The 21385-nt window shown below is 40.4% G+C and overlaps 1 protein-coding gene and 1 long non-coding RNA gene across 5 annotated transcripts in view; one reads left to right on the top strand and one right to left on the bottom strand.

Moving 5' to 3' along the window:
• Window positions 1-3974, bottom strand: part of LOC103783296 (uncharacterized) — a 31626-nt gene extending 27652 nt beyond the window's left edge. For both annotated transcript variants that reach the window (XR_008954605.2, XR_004665224.3), the window contains exons 1-2: window positions 3850-3974; window positions 923-1019 (exon numbers count right to left, since the gene is read on the bottom strand). This is a non-coding gene — a long non-coding RNA (uncharacterized LOC103783296). The remainder of the gene's footprint in view (window positions 1-922; window positions 1020-3849) is intronic.
• Window positions 1895-21385, top strand: part of PGR (progesterone receptor) — a 90956-nt gene continuing 71465 nt past the window's right edge. For 2 of the 3 annotated variants that reach the window (XM_063608761.1, XM_055094779.2), the window contains exons 1-2: window positions 2580-4274; window positions 5552-5703. In XM_063608761.1, the coding sequence (XP_063464831.1) occupies window positions 2638-4274; window positions 5552-5703 (1789 nt within the window). In that variant the 5' untranslated portion in view covers window positions 2580-2637. Of the gene's footprint in view, window positions 4275-5551; window positions 5704-21385 lie in introns of all 3 variants that reach the window. The other variant, XM_034933585.4, reaches the window with a different exon arrangement.

Raw genomic sequence — 21385 nt, 5'->3', positions numbered from 1 at the left:
TGGTGGGAATGTAAGAAGTACAATCATTTGAACCATAGTCTGGCAGTTACTCCAAAGACCACACCTAGAGTTGCCATATGACCCAGCAATTCCACTCGTATGCATATATCCAGGAGAAAGGAAAATATACGCTGCACAAAAACTTGTACATGAATGTTCATTAGCAGGATTTTTCATGGTAGCCAAAAGGTGTAAACAACCCAAATGTCCAACAACTGATAGAGATGGATAAATAAAATGTGGTTTATCCATACAATGAAATATTATTTGTCAATAAAAAGGAGTGAAGGAGTGAAGTATTGATTCATGTGGAACATGGATGAACCTTGATCCAAAATAGCCAAATCACAGGTACAAAAAGCATATTAGTGGCTGCTGGGAGATTTAGGCGGAAATGTGGAATAACTGCTAGTGGGTATTGAGATTTTAGAGTCATACTCATGTTACAAAATTAATAGTGCTGATGGTTGCACAACTCTGAGTACGTGAAAAATCAATGAACTGATACTTTGAGTGAGCTGTATGATACTGGAATTATACCTCAATAAAGCATGGTAACTGTTTTAAGATAGGCTGGAAAGAGAAAGCCTGAAAACAACAATAATGATATTAATAAATTAGTTTACTTCTCTAGTCTCATATACTTCTGTGCCCACACTTGCTCCTGTTCTATTCATAATGGTCCCCTTGCAGTTGCCATATTATATCCTGCCATTTGATGCCCGGTGAACATTCTATACCTGCTTCCCGGAATTCTCTTTACCTTTCCTCTATCTGCCTAACTTCCACATATCTAAAATTAATCAGAGTAAACTACTTACTAGAACAACCAACTCCAAATCCTAGTAACCTAACATGATAAAGGTTTGTTTCTCACTCATGTAGCCCCTCCCCAGATGATCGAGGGGTCCAGGCTCCTTACCTCTAGTGGCTCCCCCACCTCCTGGAGTCTTCTTCTGTATTCTTTATACATGGTTGAGATAAACTATGAGTCAATAGCACAGCTAGACCTTGAGGTCCTATAAGAAAATTTGCAAATCATTCACTCTGTTTTGAACAAGGTATATTTAAGATGATGTTAAAATACCCAATGGTCTTGGGTCAAATACAGTTTATGACTGTGTATCTAAAATATATATTGCAATATTCTTCCCTTTTTCTACTGACTTCATGAATTTAGCGGGGATCCATTTTATAAGCTCAAAGATAATTACTTTTCAGACTAAGAATATTTAGGGTAAAAAGTACTGTTCAACATCTCTACTGAGGATGTTATGATGTAGCACACTGTATAAGCTGGAGCTAAAGGAAACTTTCCTTAAAGTGCTATTTACTAAAAATTGGAACACATTCCTTAAGACAAATCGAAGTGTGGCACACAACATCCAAACTTCCATCATAGATACAGAGGTGTTACCATCTCCCACTCCCAAATTTCTTTGTCACGCTGAGGATACTCAAGAGGAGCAGGACATGTTGGTCGCAGCAGGAGAAACTTGAAAGCATTCACTTTTATGGAACTCATAAGGGAGAGAATCTCTTATTTAGTATCATCCTTGATACATTTATTATTTTAAAAGATAATGTAGCCAAATGTCTTCCTCTGTGTTAAATCTTTACAAAACTGAAATCTTAAAATGGTGACAAAAATTCTACTTCTGATAGAATCTATTCATTTTTCCAATTAGATAGGGCATAATTCTTAATTTGCAAAACAAAACGTAATATGCTTATGAGGTTCCATCCCAAAGAACCTGCTATTGAGAGTAGCATTCAGAATAACGGGTGGAAATGCCAACTCCAGAGTTTCAGATCCTACCGGTAATTGGGGTAGGGAGGGGCTTTGGGCGGGGCCTCCCTAGAGGAGGAGGCGTTGTTAGAAAGCTGTCTGGCCAGTCCACAGCTGTCACTAATCGGGGTAAGCCTTGTTGTATTTGCGCGTGTGGGTGGCATTCTCAATGAGAACTAGCTTCACTTGTCATTTGAGTGAAATCTACAACCCGAGGCGGCTAGTGCTCCCGCACTACTGGGATCTGAGATCTTCGGAGATGACTGTCGCCCGCAGTACGGAGCCAGCAGAAGTCCGACCCTTCCTGGGAATGGGCTGTACCGAGAGGTCCGACTAGCCCCAGGGTTTTAGTGAGAGGGGCAGTGGAACTCAGCGAGGGACTGAGAGCTTCACAGCACGCACGAGTTTGATGCCAGAGAAAAAGTCGGGAGATAAAGGAGCCGCGTGTCACTAAATTGCCGTCGCAGCCGCAGCCACTCAAGTGCCGGACTTGTGAGTACTCTGCGTCTCCAGTCCTCGGACAGAAGTTGGAGAACTCTCTTGGAGAACTCCCCCAGTTAGGAGACGAGATCCCTACAATTACTACTTTTTCTTGCGCTCCCCACTTGCCGCTCACTGGGACAAACGACAGCCACAGTTCCCCTGACGACAGGATGGAGGCCAAGGGCAGGAGCTGACCAGCGCCGCCCTCCCCCGCCCCCGACCCAGGAGGTGGAGATCCCTCCGGTCCAGCCACATTCAACACCCACTTTCTCCTCCCTCTGCCCCTATATTCCCGAAACCCCCTCCTCCTTCCCTTTTCCCTCCTCCCTGGAGACGGGGGAGGAGAAAAGGGGAGTCCAGTCGTCATGACTGAGCTGAAGGCAAAGGGTCCCCGGGCTCCCCACGTGGCGGGCGGCCCGCCCTCCCCCGAGGTCGGATCCCCACTGCTGTGTCGCCCAGCCGCAGGTCCGTTCCCGGGGAGCCAGACCTCGGACACCTTGCCTGAAGTTTCGGCCATACCTATCTCCCTGGACGGGCTACTCTTCCCTCGGCCCTGCCAGGGACAGGACCCCTCCAACGAAAAGACGCAGGACCAGCAGTCGCTGTCGGACGTGGAGGGCGCATATTCCAGAGCTGAAGCTACAAGGGGTGCTGGAGGCAGCAGTTCTAGTCCCCCAGAAAAGGACAGCGGACTGCTGGACAGTGTCTTGGACACTCTGTTGGCGCCCTCAGGTCCCGGGCAGAGCCAACCCAGCCCTCCCGCCTGCGAGGTCACCAGCTCTTGGTGCCTGTTTGGCCCCGAACTTCCCGAAGATCCACCGGCTGCCCCCGCCACCCAGGGGGTGTTGTCCCCGCTCATGAGCCGGTCCGGGTGCAAGGCTGGAGACAGCTCCGGGACGGCAGCTGCCCATAAAGTGCTGCCCCGGGGCCTGTCACCATCCCGGCAGCTGCTGCTCCCGGCCTCTGGGAGCCCTCATTGGTCCGGGGCCCCAGTGAAGCCGTCTCCGCAGCCCGCTGCGGTGGAGGTTGAGGAGGAGGATGGCTCTGAGTCCGAGGAGTCTGCGGGTCCGCTTCTGAAGGGCAAACCTCGGGCTCTGGGTGGCGCGGCGGCTGGAGGAGGAGCCGCGGCTGTCCCGCCGGGGGCGGCAGCAGGAGGCGTCGCCCTGGTCCCCAAGGAAGATTCCCGCTTCTCAGCGCCCAGGGTCGCCCTGGTGGAGCAGGACGCGCCGATGGCGCCCGGGCGCTCCCCGCTGGCCACCACGATGATGGATTTCATCCACGTGCCTATCCTGCCTCTCAATCACGCCTTATTGGCAGCCCGCACTCGGCAGCTGCTGGAAGACGAAAGTTACGACGGCGGGGCCGGGGCTGCCAGCGCCTTTGCCCCGCCGCGGAGTTCACCCTCTGCCTCGTCCACCCCGGTCGCTGTAGGCGACTTCCCCGACTGCGCGTACCCGCCCGACGCCGAGCCCAAGGACGACGCGTACCCTCTCTATAGCGACTTCCAGCCGCCCGCTCTAAAGATAAAGGAGGAGGAGGAAGGCGCGGAGGCCTCCGCGCGCTCCCCGCGTTCCTACCTTGTGGCCGGTGCCAACCCCGCAGCCTTCCCGGATTTCCCGTTGGGGCCACCGCCCCCGCTGCCGCCGCGAGCGCCCCCATCCAGACCCGGGGAAGCGGCGGTGACGGCCGCACCCGCCAGTGCCTCAGTCTCGTCCGCGTCCTCCTCGGGGTCGACCCTGGAGTGCATCCTGTACAAAGCGGAGGGCGCGCCGCCCCAGCAGGGCCCGTTCGCGCCGCCGCCCTGCAAGGCGCCGGGCGCGAGCGGCTGCCTGCTCCCGCGGGACGGCCTGCCCTCCACCTCCGCCTCTGCCGCCGCCGCCGGGGCGGCCCCCGCGCTCTACCCTGCACTCGGCCTCAACGGGCTCCCGCAGCTCGGCTACCAGGCCGCCGTGCTCAAGGAGGGCCTGCCGCAGGTCTACCCGCCCTATCTCAACTACCTGAGGTGAGGGCCCGGGACGGGGCACGCCCAGCGCGTCCGGGAGTAGCGGTTCCGTTGGCGGCGGCCGCCAACCCTCAGCCCCAGCCCCAGCGCACCGCTGCGCTCCCCCGGGCGGCCGGAGAGGGTGGGCAGCGGGACACAGCACAGGGGCAGTTGCCTCCCTTCTTCTTCCCTCCTCTCCTCACTCTTTTGGGGACACGAAGGTGGGCGCAGAATATACTATTTTTGGGGCGTGCCTCCCTGAAAGCTGTTTTTTGTTTGTTTGTTTTTTAACTTTCCGAATCTTCCAGATTCCGAAGCAGAACCAACCCCGATTTAAAACGTGCAGCGTCACACTAGGTCCGCTGTAGCCCAGTGGGGCAGAAAGTGCGCGGCGAGTTGGGGGCTTTATGAAATGCTTCTTTCTTAGAAGAAGGACGTTTACCAGGAGTGCTTGTCTTGGAGAGGAGTTAAGGCACCGTTCCCCCGGGAGGGGTGGGACTTGAGAGGTGGCCGGCCAGAACCGAAAGCAGCACCATCTTAGGGATTTGAACACTTCAATGGCTCAGTTTTCTTAAGAATCTCAAGATTAAAATTAAGTTCACGTGGGAAATGTTTAAACTGTGGATTTAAACGCCTATCACTGCATTGCACCGTTTTCTTATTATTGCTTGCTATTCACTACAATTTTTTTTATATACAGGTTTAAAAAACACTACTTTGCATACTGAAGTAATGGAATGTAAAAAAAGAATGCTCTGTTTGGAATCTTATGTTGTGAATAGGCAAAACAGTGTCAGTGTATTGGACAATACTTTAAAATGACAAACATATACTTGCTTAAGTAAGCAATGATTACAGGGTTGTGTTTTAAAAACTCAAAACCAAAACATTGCAAAGTACCATCGAACTTTTAAAGCCAAACCATATTTGTTTTGACCCAGCATACAGACAGGAAGGACATAACATTTCATTTGTCAAAGACTAAATTGTTTCTATATAAAGAGTTTTGTAGAAAGATTTCCTTTTAACCGACTTTAGCTTTCTAGGACATAATATTATACACTAATTATTGTTCTTTTATATTGGTGCTACTGATGAATGGCTAATCATTTGCAAGTATGGTGAATCCAGTTACGGGTAGTCTATTACCAAGTTTAGTTTGCATGTCTTTCAAGTGTATATATACAGTTCTGTTTTTAAAATCTCCTTTCACCCTGTTAATACTGGTTTAAGAAACCTTTAGTATTAGATAGTGGTGCACTTAAAAATAAATGGAGTACTTTGTTTTGCATTTCAAGGCCGGATTCAGAAGCCAGCCAGAGCCCACAATACAGCTTCGAGTCATTACCTCAGAAGATTTGTTTAATCTGTGGGGATGAAGCATCAGGCTGTCATTATGGTGTCCTTACCTGTGGGAGCTGTAAGGTCTTCTTTAAGAGGGCAATGGAAGGTAGGCTCCTTTCCCCTGATCCTTTATTATTGGTTTAATTGTAAATGGAGACCATCTAATATTGTATAGATTTCAATTATTCCTTGTTTCTTATAAGAAATGGTGATATTTCCATATAATTTAAAATATATGATGACATTTTAACAATATGTTTTTATTTATGGTACTCAAAATGGAATGTGGTTGGGTACTATAATTGCATACTCTTTGACTAACACTTTCAGTATTAGACATAAGTCATAAAAATCTTGAGGACAGTGCTACTATTGTTCCTTAACTGCTTAGCTTTGAGGAAACAGCTTTGTTCTAATAGTACTTTTATATATCTATTATGTAGATATATGTGTATGCAGTACTTTAAAATTTTGATTAAAAGAAAAATGGTAGTTGACACATATGTACATGTATGCGTATACATATTTGTACATACACGAACATATATCACAACATGTATATGATGCAGTTTTCTACATGATACTGTCTTTTGACTACATGAATATTTATGTAATATTTACAAAGAAGTAATTCTAAACAAATTTTTGAATTCTCTTTTTGTTCAGTATATTTTTGTAGGTATATAAGAGGACAGGATTAAACAGTTTAAAATAAAAAATCTGGACATCACAGTAGCATAATTTCTAAAGAAGTATTTTGCTTTAAGTAAAACTTTCATGTTTTTAAACTCATTGAACTTACGTGCTTAATGATTTCAGATTTACTTGCATAGTGTGTTTCGGATTTTAACTTTCAAAGAAAATATTTTTGAATTTCTTTCTACCTAAAGTCTAAGCAGCCAAACATCTTTACATTTGAAGATAAAAATACATTGAAAGATTTCATATTTTAATACCAGCAATAAATGTATTCTATAACTATGTAAAATGAAGCTTAGGATTCCCTCTGGAGTGCTGAGATCACACCTAGACAAGGAACCAAGGATCTGAACGTTGGCTTTTTGTTTCCTGTTCTGAGGATTTTTGTTTGTTTGTTTGTTTCAAGAGCCCTCTCCTTACAAGCAGAAAAGCAGGTAATAGGAAATTTCACTTTAAGGGAGCTTTCAAAGGAGTTCTTCATAACAAATATTTGCTTTGTATATTTTTAGAACATGATTTTTTCTCACAAAAGATGAATGTATTTTACTGATGTTGAACATATTCAGCTTTAGGGGGTTTGATTGCATTTTAAACTAATTGAGGCAGTGTTAAAAGTGGTACTTGAGAAAATAGGGCAACTGATAGTGGCTCTTACCCATTGACATTATTTATTTACAGTTACAGTTAGAAGTTCTTTGTGTGGAAAAGTCAGTTTTCCAATGGGTAATTGGAGTTACCATTTTTATCTGACTTTGATTCTGGTTTCTTAAACATTGCCTTCTGCATTAATATGATTTCCTCTCTTCTTAAAGTCTCCTAAGGATAGTATAATTTTATAAGTGAATGACTCCCTTAGAATCCTCTTAAGGCCAATTTGTCCTACCCCAGCTCCTTCTTTTGAAAGATAAGCAAATCTCAAAGATATAAATACGAGTTTCCAAAGGTCACAAAACTAGTTAGTAGCTGATTGTTAGTAAACATAGGTTAAATATTTTTACATTGCAGCGCTTGTAAATCAGAGATGATATGCAAAAGTAGATATATAAACTGTTTGATTCACAGAAGTTATTTCATAAAGTGCATATATAGAACAAAGAGCACCCTAACTAAAATACAAATGCTTTCTCGTCATTTTGTTAGAATAGCATCCAAAACTGTAGACGAAGTCTTTCCAAATGTACTCTTAGAAAGCATTTGTTGGACTCCCGCTGTTGGCATGGTCCTATAGTCTTGAGTACTAGAAGTGAAGCACCTTTATTTAGCAATAATTACAAAGAGTTGCTTAAGATTGATGCAGATAAATCATTCATGAAACTAGAACAAGATTATGAACTACATTAGTAAGTTCCTTCATTCAGCAATTTATGCCAAAGATACCCTTTCCCTGACTTCACTTTTCTCTGCCTTGAGATAAAATGAGGATAACAGTGGCTATTTCTTAGGGTTGCTATAAAGATTAAATGAGCTGATACTTGTAAAGTATGTAAAAGAAGGCCTGACATATTATCAGTTTCCATTGACATTTCTACTTTCAAGGAACTTGTAATACAGTTAGGGAGGTAACATATGCACATAAAACATCTAAATAAAGATTCTCAGTAAATGCGCAAGTAAGCAATTCTGTAATGTATATGAGATCTGTGTGGTTTGTGAGTTTTTGTATTTGGACAGAGCAAGGTGGTTATGGGCTGAAATATGTATATTCTTGAATGATGAAGAAGGCTACATGGAAGATATGAACATTTGATTAGTAAAGGACAAATAAGCTTTCTAGGCATTGAGGAGAGCTTTAAGTGTATACAGTCAAAGAACAGTGAAGAAATTAAGATTACACTGACTAAGCATTGAATGTTCACATTAGGAAATTGAGAGAGTTAAAGTTTGAGAAACTAGATTGCTAGTGTTTGGGTGAATTTGGAGAATCGGTAATTTAAGGCAAGAGAATAGAGAGAATGTTCTAGGAGTTTTCAGGAATGAGAAAGATAAGTAGAAGGACTTATATCAGGTTCAAAATCTTCAATAAAGCAATGCTGCGTGATGAGCTGGTTCAAGGTGGCGCTGTGTGTGGATGCCAATATGGCCAGAAGTTTAAAGTAAACAGGCAACAATATGGATACTAATGTTGCCAAGGATGAGAATGAAAATGATGGCATTATAAAATGCTTTCTCTGTGCCAGTGACTATTTCAGTGCTTTGCAGGTCTTAACTTATTTAGTTGTTATAATGTTGGTATTATTATTATTACTCCCACTTTACAAATGAGGAAACTAAGACCTGTAGATGTTAAGCTGTCTTAATACACTTAGGAAATGGTAAAGTCAGGATTCAAATCCAGGTGGTATGAATCCAGAATCCCGGCCCTCGACCACTGTGCTTCCTTTCTCATAATAGGAAATGCAGTCAAAGAAAAACAATAGAGGGTTAGAAGAAAAGATGTGAGCCAAGTGATGAAACATCTAGGAAGGTAAAAGTGAATCCTAAAGGAGAATGCAAGAGCAGGGGTAATGAGAAGTGTGTGATATAAAAGGATGGATCATATTAACTTCACATTTAGGGCAGCAATAAGAAGACATAAGCAGGAGCCAACAGCCAGTTTCTTCACCTCCCTCCCATGTTAGGAGAGGGAGGTGATAAAGCCTATAAAGTCATTCTGGATGACTGGGTTTCCCTGGATATGAGACAGAAGAGAGAAGAGATAAAGAAATAAGATACCACTCAGGAAATGGGAGAAAGGAGTTGGGAAAAATGATTTCTTTTAAGCTAATTGAACTGTTTAGGATATAGTATTGGCCAAAAACCAGTTGGTTGGATAGCCCATTGCATTCCTTTACCAAGACTTGTAGGTTTGGAGTGAACCATGAAAGGGTCAGGAATTGACTTAATGCCTTCCAAAGAGAGGAAGTAATAATGACCTGCCAGTCCTACAAATGCAGACTACTAACCTGGTATGATGAAGGAAAGGACTATTTCTCAATGGCTTATCTTTGCCAGTACACAGTAACCAGCCCAGTGCTAGGAATATACTAGGCATCCAGTAAATAACTGCTACATGACCCAGTCATCATAACTGATAATGCCACACTTTTATTTTTTGGATGCTTTACTCAATGACAGCATTTGTTGTGAATACATTTGGTGTAATATCATTAAACACATGTTATAATACAGTTGAAATGTATTACTTAGAAGACACTAAGCTAAGTAGGTACTGAAGGATTTTCAATTGTATTGCAATATTATCCTCACTTTTTTTTTTTTTTTTTTGAGACGGAGTCTCGCTCTGTTGCCCATGCTGGAGTGCAGTGGTGTGATCTCGGCTCACTGCAAGCTCCGCCTCCCGGGTTCATGCCATTCTCCTGCCTTAGCCTCCCGAGTAGCTGGGACTACGGGTGCCCGCCACCACGCCCGGCTAATTTTTTGTATTTTTTAGTAGAGATGGGGTTTCACCATGGTCTCAATCTCCTGACCTCATAATCCGCCTGCCTCGGCCTCCTGAAGTGCTGGGATTACAGGCGTGAGCCACCGCACCCAGCCTGTCCTCATTCTTTTATTCATATATTAATTGTTCATGAAGTAATTACCTTAATTACATTAGTTCATGTATTTATTGAGTACCTGCCATGCGCCAGGCACTGTGTTAGGTACTGGTGAAACCACAGTAAAACAAGAGAGACCTTGCTGGCTGTTGACTAAAGTTTATAGTGTAGTGGTGGAGAGAGACATTTTACCTATTTGTGTACACATGACTAATTGCACATGTGGTAAGTGATTCGTTTATGCAATGTTTGGACAACTAGAGAATTGACCCCTCTGTCAGATAATGGGGAAAGTTTTTCAGACCTAGACATCACAATAAATAGACTACAGAGGAAACTAGACAGAAATGAAATACTTTTATGAATACAGTGTTTCTTTCAAAAGTTGGGTATACTTGGTGTCATAGGCTAGTAATGAAAACTGGTTTGGTAGCATAGTTCTCCTTGATACAGCATCAGAAAGAGAAAGATTGACATCCAATTTTTCATCAGCAACTTCTGCGATTTATTTGTTCTATATTTAGAGCTCTGTAATGCTTTCTCCATCTTTTGTAGTGCACAGATCATCCAGCAATCTCTTCTACTATAATCTATTTGAATTTGAATAATATTTGGGCTCTGAGAAGATATTTTGCCAATAATCTTATTTATATTCATTTAATCTCCAATAGAGTCTACTCTATAGCAGCTTTCACGTTACCCTAAAAATAAATATGTAGTAATTCACTAGATTTTATTTCAAAACTCTATATCCAATTTCTTTTCAAGCTGAGGTCTCTCAGTTTAGTGTTTAGCATGGATAATGATAGATTGGTTTTAAGCACCACTTTACATTATGGTTCATTGAAATAAACCTCTACTGTACTGAAAAAGAAATGGTTAAAAAGATAGCATTTGGTGTCATCTGTTCATATTTGGTTATTTAGAGCTCCCAGATTTTTAATACTCTTTCAGAACATGTACTTTAATACCACTACAAGAGCCAGAGGAGAAGCAATGGTATTAGCCATGCGTGCTAGTGCTAATAACTGCTCCTGTTCTGGCCACTGAATCATTGTACTTTAATTACTCAAGTAACACAAAAATCCATCTCCTTTAAAAAATGAAAATGTTATCAATAAGGCTTAAGTCCTCTTGATCAATACCTCTAATCTGTTCCCTTGCCTACCGTCTTTCTATACCTCTACCTCAGTTTTTCCCATGTGTATGTGTGTGTGAAATATGTTCTCTGGTGTATGTTAATATATAAATGGTATTATATATCATAATTTATGCATCATGTTATTTTGATACAAAAATGACTTGAAGCTCTATTGTTCATATATGTAGTTCCAACTTGTTTTTTTAACCACTGCTTAATATTTCATAATATGAAAAATCATTATATTTAGGAATTACTAATTACACTATTACTTGAGTAAACCCTTTTTGTACATTTCTCCTTTGGTACATGTCTTGCTTCTCTTTCCAGAATATATTGAAGTATTTTGATACAGTTCTAAATGAACTAGATGATTAGCTTTCTACCTGCTGCTAAGATGATTTGATTCACTAATTTATTCACTTCAGATACATGTATTGATCCTACATTTAAAAGTTGCTTGTGCTGGGACTGAAGATGAAAATGTATGCAGACCCTGTCTTTGACATGCACAAAACCAAGAAGAAAATAAAACAGAACAAACCTGTGGTACAACTAGTGAACATGAGAATACCTTGATACAAGTTATGCCAGAGCCGTGGCCAACACACCGTAGTATTCAGTTAGACACATGGAGAAGGATGGCAGTTTATTCTGCTAACATATCTTGATGTTGTGCAAGAGGCTTATTCATTTAATAGTCACTTAAGTCGCCTTCACTATAACCCAGGCACTGTTTTAACTGCTTCACTGGATTAGCTCAATTAATCCTTGTAAGAGTCCTTTGAGGTGGAGGTTCTGTTAGTATCTATATTTTACAGATGGGTGTAAAGAGAGGTTTCTACTATTCAGGAGGTCTGACTCTAACTTCTGTGTCTTAAATTCCTGCTTCTGTGCTGTTTTCCTAGACTGTTTTGTATTTGAGCAAATATTAATTACTTTATACTTTTTCAGATAAATACATGGTCTCTTATAGGAGACTGGTTTTCAAATTGTGCTCCTTAACTCAGTCAAGTTCCTTCTTCTACTCAGAACAGCTCTGTATTTCTTTATTTGGTTTATATTTCCACTTGAGATTTTTATTGGGACAAAGGATTCTCAGCCAACCTTTTTTTAAAAAGCACTCCTTTATAACAGGAAACCCTTAGATCTCAATCAAGTATTTATTCGAGTGACTCCTAAGAAGTTTTTTGGCTCTATTTGCTGGTATCTTTTTGGCATTTGTGCAAAGACGAGATGACCATTTGTGATCAAGATTTAAAGTCCAACTGCTCACTCTTCTAACAGCATGGCCACATTATTAGCCGAAAATCACATCTGAGTTATAGAGCTTTTGCTTTTGTCAGAAAAAAAACAAAGTAACTCCAGGGAATCTTTTATCAGTCACTTCTTTAAAGGATTGATTGAAATAATTGACACTTAAGACAGACACTCAAAAATAGGCACACTAATCATTTACACAAGGGATTTCCAACCCCTAGGATGTGGACTGGTACCACAGCCAGTCCATGGTCCGGTGCGGGCCCATGGCCTGTTAGGAAGTGGGCCACAAAGCAGGAGGTGAGCAGTGGCCAAGCGAGAATTACAGACTGAGCTCCGCCTCCCTGTCACATCAGCAGCAGCCTTAGATTCTCATAAGAGTGAGAACCCTATTGTGAATTCTGCGTGCAAGGGATCTAGGTTGCGCACTTCTTATGAGAATCTAATACCTGATGATCTGTGGTAGAACAATTTCATCCAGAAACCATCCCACACCATCCATGGAAAAATTGTATTCCACAAAACTGGTCCCTGATACCAAAAAGGTTGAGGACTGCTGGTTTACATCTTGGTTTTTAAACTCCATTGTCATTTAAGAACATCAGAAAGTCACATGCTCTGTATATCTTCCCTATCTACCTAATTTGAGGACAGGCCGATGAACACAATATCCTTCTTGTGGCTAGATGGCCCTCATATAATTAGCTATATAATGCATACTTCATATAATTTATCATCAAGACATTTTTTTCTCCTCTGATGAGATGTTATGCTTTCTAATAAGTGATATGTAAATAGCCTATTGGGTTTTCCTTTTTATTTTAACTCCTGCAAAACAAGTACATTTTAATGCTCAATTTTAAAAAATTAACAGGTTTTGAGCTTTATTTTTAACTGCTACTACAGCGTCTTGTGTTGTGTACTTTATATGACATTTTAAGGAATCATAACTTTTTTCTTAAAGCATGGTATTTACTAGTAATCATTATTTCTTTAGAAAAAAATGCAAATACTTTTCATGCTATTTACTCTTCTATGACCAAGTGATTTATTTATGAGATAGAATACACATGTAGTGAGTATGGACCGTGAGCTCAAAACAGTGTATGAAATATAAAAATTAAAGGGTAAAAATAATGGTTATCATTTATTGAGTGTTTATTAAATTCAGGTACTCTTCTAATGTCTCCTTGTTTACTAACTCATTTAACTCTTGCAACAAACCTATGAGACAGGTTCTATTTTTCTCATTTTACAGATAAGATTCGTTCAGTTAGTCAACAGTAGAGCAGAACTCCACTCCTGGAGTCAATGCCCTTAACTTCCACTGGATATTCCTTTGCAGGAAAAGATACAGTCTTTGATTTCAAGGAGCCTGCAGTGTGTGTGTGGAAGCGAGTGATTAACAGACAACACTGCAAATTTAGTGTTTGATTAAATTGTGTGTTGCAGACTTAGGGTGCTAAAAGTGAACTAGAGAGGAAAGTACCAAGAGTTGTCATTACTGATTGCCTATATATAATAGAAACCATGCTAAATGCTTTATATTTAATATTTCTATTCTTCACAACAATCCTAAAAAGTAGAATTTACCATTTCCACTTCATATGTAAGCAAAGACTCAGAAGTTAGTTAACTTACCCCAAATAATAGTAGTACTGGCAGAGATTTGTCTGCAGTAGTTAGAAAAGGTAGTTTATTGAGCTAGTAAGATTTATTCAAAGCCTTTAAAAACAGAGACAGTAATTAAGAAACGTTTATTTTTGATAGTTTTTTTAATATAATAATATTGTGACTCCTGGCTTATTATACATAAGAAAAATTTCAGGTGGGTCAACAACTTAATTTTTTTTTTATTTGAAGAAAAGAAACCTTAAAGTATGGAAAGATGATGGAGTTAAGTATTTATAGTCTTGGGATGGAAAACTTTCTAAATTTGATATAAAATCCAGAATTCAAAAACAAATTTGCTCCATTTGCTATATAATCTCAAATTTCTTATATAAGGCAAAAAATTCATAAAGTCAAAGACAACAATAAATTAGGAAACTGTAACATATATGTAAATCAAAAGGAAATTATTACCCATATACAAAATATTCTTACAAATCAAGAAAAAGACAAACAGGAAGAAAAATGAACAAAAAATATTAAGACAGTTCACAAAATACAGCCCACAGAAGTATGAAAAAGGCTCAACTCACTAATAAGCGTTACTGATTAAAATAATAATGGGAATTTCAGCAATTTGAGTACTGGAATAATAATGAATAACAAATAATGACCATTGGAGAATCTGAAGATAGTTTGGTATTGTCAATTAAAATATGCGTTACTTTGGCCCAACAATTCTACTTCTAGAAACTCATCCTTACAGAACTCTAGAATACCTGTAGGTGGATGTTTATTGCAGTATTACATTATTTATAATACTGAGAAACTGAATACAGCCCAAATGTCTGTTAAGAAGAGATTAGCAAATTGTGGTATACCCTTGCAATGAAAAGAGTGAGTTAGCTGTCTATACTACAGATGTCAAGAAGTCTCTAAAATATTTTATTTTATGAAAAAGCAAGGAACAATATCATTCTGGGTAAAAAATTGTACCCATTTGATCTTGCTAGGTATAGAGAGCTATCCAAAAGAAAATAACTAAGTGCTTACTGTCAGGATGAGAGACTTCCAATTTCTGATGACATGTTTTGGTCTTTTTTTTTTTTTTTTTTTTTGAGGTGGAATCTAGCTCTGTCACCCAGCCTGGAGTGCAGTGGTTTGACCTCAGCTCACTGCAACCTGTGCCTCCCTGGTTCAAGTCTGCCTGATTCTCCTGCCTCAGCCTCCCGAATAGCTGGGATTACAGGTGCCCACCACCACGCCCAGCTAATTTTTTTATTTTTAGTAGAGACAGGGTTTTACCATGTTGACCAGGCTGGTCTCGAACTCCTGACCTCAGGTGATCTGCCCGCCTCGGCCTCCCAAAGTGTTGGGATTACAGGCATGAGCCACTGCACCCAGCTTCATTCTTTAAGCAAGTATTTACTGAAGGGGCTGCAATTACACACCAACTTGGTGCCTGACTTTCCTCCACACTGGCCCCGCCTAGTCTCAGCTAGCCTCTGCTGCCCTAATGGTGTCCAGTGACCATATGTGCCACTTTTCACCTTCAGGTAACCTAGAATGTTGAAAGAGACTAACAAAGAATGAAATTTGAAGAATATTGAAGCAAAAGCTTGAGGTTACTCTGTATCATGAATTAAGGAATCCTTCCTGAGTAGATGGAGCCAAGAATGGACACAGGCCCACGATTCCTCACACACAATCTCAATATTCAAAAAGCACTGCAAACAAAAATTTTCTTGTAGTCACTTGTCAACAATACCTAACCTGACGTGAATTTGTTTGGCAGCAAAATCTGATCTGAAATCACATGAGGAAATCTTGTAGTCTATGTAAATATTCATACATTTTGCTGCATAAATATAATGTTTTATTAAGTGTTGCTCTATTTTATCTTTCTAAAATACAAACAATTTTGAATTTTGAAACACAATTGGCCCAATACATTTCAGCTAAGAGATTTTGGACATGTACTCAGAAATGATTTATAGACTATGTTGAGAGTGGTGCCTGCTGGCTTTTTGCAATGTAGCAGCCCTGAAAATTTTTATAAACAATTCTTATCATTTATTCTTATCTTCTTTTTTTGAGATGGAGTCCCCGCTCTGTAGCCCAGGCTGAAGTGCAGTGGCACAATCTCAGCTCACTGCACTCTGCCTCCTGGGTTCAAGCGATTCTCCTGCCTCACCTTCCCGAGTAGCTGGGATTACAGGCATGTACCACCACACACACTAATTTTTGTAGTTTTAGTAGAGATGGGGTTTCACCATGTTGGCCAGGTTGCTCTTGAACTCCTGACCTGAAGTGATCCTCCCACCTTGGCGTCCCAAAGTGCTGGGATTACAGGCATGAGCAACGGCGCCCAGCCTCTTCTTACCATTTTTAATAAATTCTTAGTACCATGCTGGGTTCTACAGGGAGCTATAAAAGATAAATAAGCCATATTACCTAACTTCATATAGTTTTCGCTCAATCATGGAGTTTATCCCATATTCAAGTATAATATAGGTAATATATAAATCAAATGAGTTTTTGATTTCAAGGGGAAAAAGATCATATTTAGCTAGGGAGACCAAAATGTGTTTTTATGGAAAGGGTAGCATGCTAGATGGGCTGCTGAGAATGCATGAAATTTTTGATAGCAAGAATTGTAATGGCTTTTGTAAACAAAAACTACAGACTGAGCAGAAGGACAATTTGGCTAAAGCATGGAACATGGTCAGAATCCCTTACAATTATATATAAATTATTTGTGTTTTTTCTAGGATAATTCTTTTCATGAGGTTTTGAAAGAGATCAGTGACCCCTTATCCCCACCCCCAAAAAAGTTAGCTTACCACTGCTTTAAAGGAATGGTGAGGATTATTATAAAACAGAAGGTCAAGAAAATGTGGAATGCACAATGGGGTGTTTACAATTAATTGAGTAAAGAGTGAGAAGCCCCTAAATATTTTTTGGGCAGTGTAGTGGCATATTTTAATATTTAAGAAAATTAGTATATCAGCAGTATATTGGAAAGATTAATGTCAGAAAGGTAAGGGACAAGGAAAACAGTCTGGGGATGGTGCACTAAGGACCTGAGCCAGGGTTGTGGAGAGAGGAATGGGTTCAATGGGTAGATTGGAACCAATTGAGAAGGGTGATGAAAGCGACACAAGAGAATTGTGGGGGTGGGGGACGTCACCTTCAGAAATAGGAAGTACATGATCATTTTACTCAGTAAAGGAGTGATGTTGAAAGTAGTATTTAGGAAGGATTATCCTAAAAGCACCATGCAGAATATATTTGTACAGAGATTACATAGCTTGAAGTCAGAGAGAACAGCTAGGAAACTGGTAACACAGATTCTGAGAAGTAGTTTAATTTCAAATTGTTTGTATTATATTCTACATAATGTCGTCAGCAGGATATTGAAATAATATAATTTTTGTGCACAAAATAACTTATGAGAATTGAGATGTTCTGGTTTGTCACTTCATTTAGTCGTCTGCTTATTTATTAATTTATACCAAAAATAATGCCGCTTTGTGCCTGGATTTGTGTTAAATATTGAGACTCAAAAATGGATGAGCCAAATTCATAACTTAGGAGAAAGGCACGTAAACACGTTGCAGAAATGCAGTCTGGTAATATCTATGAGAGGTGTGAGCTGAGAATTGTGGAAGTATAGGACAGGAAGATCTAACCCTGGTGTTTAAATGCAGGATATGGAAGGAGAAAGTCTGAATCCTGACTAAGTATTAGATTTAAAATATTAAATCTTAAAAATTATTGTAATTTCAAAGTTTGTGGCAACTTTTTTGTAATTAACAGTGGAGACCACAATGGTTTATCTTCTTTAAGCAGAGCACTTCAGTGAGTGTTTCTTTGTGCAAAGGCCCATCCAGAGGCCACTTTGGATGGGGGGACGGATGAAAGTATGAAGAACTGAACCTCTCTATGTACTATTTTAATAGAAATTAGGGAATTGTAGGCTAGCAGCTGGGGCAAGGAGTAGGAAATAGAAAGGGCCTAACAACTGAGTAGGAAGCAAGGGCTCAAGGAGAGTAGATGCCTGTGAGAATTTCCCTATTGCAGGCGACAATCCATAAATCCCTAGGCTGGTAGTGCCTGATAGCAAACTTGGAATTGTTTACTATCTCATGTTTTAATTACCTCCAGCTACCTCCCAAACCTTAAGTAAATTTTTGCTGTTTACATTTTCCTTTATAAAAAGATATGCATTTCAGATTGCTGACCTTTCCTATGATGACAAGTGTCTCAGTAGTATGATACTTAGAAGATATATAGGCCGGGTGCAATGGCTCACGCCTGTAATCCCAGCACTCTGGAAGGCCGAGGTGGGCAGATCACGAGGTCAGGAGATCGTAACCATCCTGGCTAACACGGTGAAAGAAACCCCGTCTCTACTAAAAATACAAAAAAAAAAAAAAAAATAGCCAGGCATGGTGGTGGGTGCCTGTAGTCCCAGCTACTCAGGAGGCTGAGGCAGGAGAATGGCATGAACCCAGGAGGTGGAGCTTACAGTGAGTGGAGATCACACCACTGCACTCCAGCCTGGGTGACAGAGCAAGACTCTGGAAAAAAAAAAAAAAAAGAAGATATTTAGCAGAAGGTACAGTTAATCTGCCCCTTCAAGTTAAAGATAATGTTCATGATAGAAAAAAGGAGGTAACTTCTGTTTGAAAGACACTGTTGTTTTGTAGATAGCATTTTGAAAACAAGTCTTTGGGGTTGATTCCACTGTTATTTGATTTTGTTGTGAAGGTATTAGAAGAGATCAAAATTTTATAGTTTCATACATAAACATTTTGAAATAAGATTTTCTAACTTGCTAAAAAATCTTCCAAAAAAATTCAGTTAGGTTCTGAACACATTTCATGATAGTGGCATTTATTGAACACATATGTCAGGAACTTGGCTAAATGTGTTATATTAAACACAAAGATTTTAAATCACTTGCACAGATAAATAGTAAATAAAATGGTAGAGCTGAGATTGGAACCCACAGAACCTTCTCTCTTATTTGTTAATATTACCTCTTATTCATTATCTAGTGTCTCTTTGTCCTAAGTATTTGTAATGAAAATTGATTGACATCAGGGAGAGTAGATACTTGCTAGCTGAATTTCTGGGGTAAAAGAAACTTTTCATAACTGGTATGTGGAATTGAAAGTGAATATTATGACTAGATAATCTGCCCTGCAGACAGTCCCCTCATTCTCCATGGCTTCTGGATGGCTGTCTTCCACCTTCTCTTCTCAGCCTGCCAGCACTCTCCTGTCCTCACTTTCAGCTAACAGCCTTGCTTCCTAATTTTCGGAAAAAAACTTTCTGAAATTGCTACCACCATCTGTATGGACAGAAGTGGCCTCTGAACTATAATCCCATTTTTCTTGGGTTACCAGAGCTCTGCAGTTCTCAAGTCCAGCCCTCTCTCCTTGACCACTAGATCCAGATTACTCCTGCTGACTCAAGGACAGGCTCTACCAATCCTCCCGCAACATTTAAATCATTTTTCCCCTTCTCTGCTGGATAATTCCTGTCAGCCTACAAACATGCTCTTCCTTTTCTCATCTTAAAATATAAACAAACTACTTTTGTTGATTTCACTTACTCTTCAGCCACCAATCATTTTTCTTCTTCTTTTACAGCAAAACTCTTCTAACACATTTTCTTCTCCCATTCACTCTTAAACCTAACCCAATCAGTTGTTGACCTCTGTCACTCCACCAAAACTTCTCTTGTCAAGGTTACCATGTTACTAAATCTTATGGGCAATTGTCAGTCCCATGTTACTTGACTCATTGGTAGCATTTGACAATTGATCACTCCACCTTCCTGGAAATACTTTATTCGCTTGGTTTTCAAGACACGACCCTCTCTTGATTTTCCTCACTAGCTCCCCTTCAAACTGTTCTTCTCCTTTAGCTTTTAATATGAGAGGGTCCAGTGCTGAGTATTTGGTCCTCTTCCCTTCTGTTTATATACTTACTTCCTTGGTTATCTAATCCAGTCTCAAAACTGTGGATAAACTACCCATAATCCAATCACTTCCAAATTTCTATCTCCAGCCCAGACCTTTCCCCTGAACTCCAGACTGAATATCTCAAACCAACACATCCCAAAGTTGGCTCCTGATCTACTTTGGGTTTTGTCTGGTAAGCCAGTGTTCTTTCGGTCCTCAAGCTATCTGCCTCAGAATCACCTGGGTACCGGTTTGAGATGATTTCTGCACCTCGTCCCAGGTAAGCCAAGTCAAAATATCTAAGAAAGGGACCCAGAAATGGCATTTCAGCTAGCTGTTTGGCTGTTTCTTAAAGTTCTGCTTGGCTCAGAGGGGAACCAGATACAAAGCTGAGAGGTGAAATGGTTGGCTTTGTTTTTGAGAACATTAACCCTAGAAGCAATGGGGAATAGAGGCACAAGGTCATGCCAGGGAGATCAGACCTAAGATTATTTAAAATACTCTTTGATCAAGATCTGGGGGCCTTCAGTCTTATGCTGAGAAAACACTACTTTTCATTCCCTAAAGCAGTGAACCTGAAATATAGAAGGCAGGCAGGCTGTGGCCCCTACCAAGAATGCTCCTTTCTCTCGGAAGAATTCTTAAAAATGTGAGAGGCTAGGGAGGGAGGTTGGAGACTTCCACTTTTTGTGTCCTTACTATATACCAGGCACTATAGTAGACACATTATATGTATTTGTTATAGGCATACCTTAGAGATATCACAGGTTCTGTTCTAGACAACTACAATAAAGCAAATATTGCAATAAAGCAAGTCACACAAATTTTTTGCTTTCTGGTATCTAAAAAAGTTATGTTTACACTATACTGTAGTCTGTTAAGTGTGCAGTAGCATTATGTCTAAATAAACAATGTACATACCCTGATTGAAAATACTTTATTGCTAAAATTGCTAATGATCATATGAGCCTTAAGGGAGTTGTAATGTTTTTGCTGGTAGAGAGACCTTGCCTTGATGTGAATGGTCATTGACTTATCGAGGTAGTGATTGCTGGAGGTTGGGGTGTCTGTGGCAATTTCTTTAAATAAGACAACAGTGAAGTTTACCATATCCATAGACTGTTCCTTTCACAAAAGATTACTCTGTAGTATGCAATGCTGTGTTTTACCCACAGTAGAGCTTCTTTGAAAATTGGAGTCACTTTTCTCAAAACCTGCTGCTGCACTATCACCTAAGTTTATATAATATCCTAAATCCTAAATCTTTTGTTGTCATTTCAACAATGCTCACAGCGTCTTCACCAGGAGCAGATTGAATCTCAAGAAACCGCTTTCTTTGCTCATCCATGAGACAAGACCCCTCATGTGTTCAAATTTTATGAGATTTTAGCAATTCAGTCACATCTTTGAACTCCACTTCTAATTCCAGTTCTTTTGCTATTCCTACCACATATGCAGTTACTTCCTCCATGAAGTCTTGAATCCCTCAAAGTCATCTATAAGGGTTTGAATCAACTTCTTCCAAACTGCTGTTAATGCTGATGCTTTGACTTTCTCCCATTAACCA

This window comes from Pan paniscus, chromosome 9, assembly GCF_029289425.2.
Source record: "Pan paniscus chromosome 9, NHGRI_mPanPan1-v2.0_pri, whole genome shotgun sequence".
Lineage (NCBI taxonomy): Eukaryota > Metazoa > Chordata > Mammalia > Primates > Hominidae > Pan > Pan paniscus.
The sequence above is the reverse complement of the archived record's forward strand: the minus strand, read 5'-3'. Positions and strand labels throughout refer to the sequence as shown.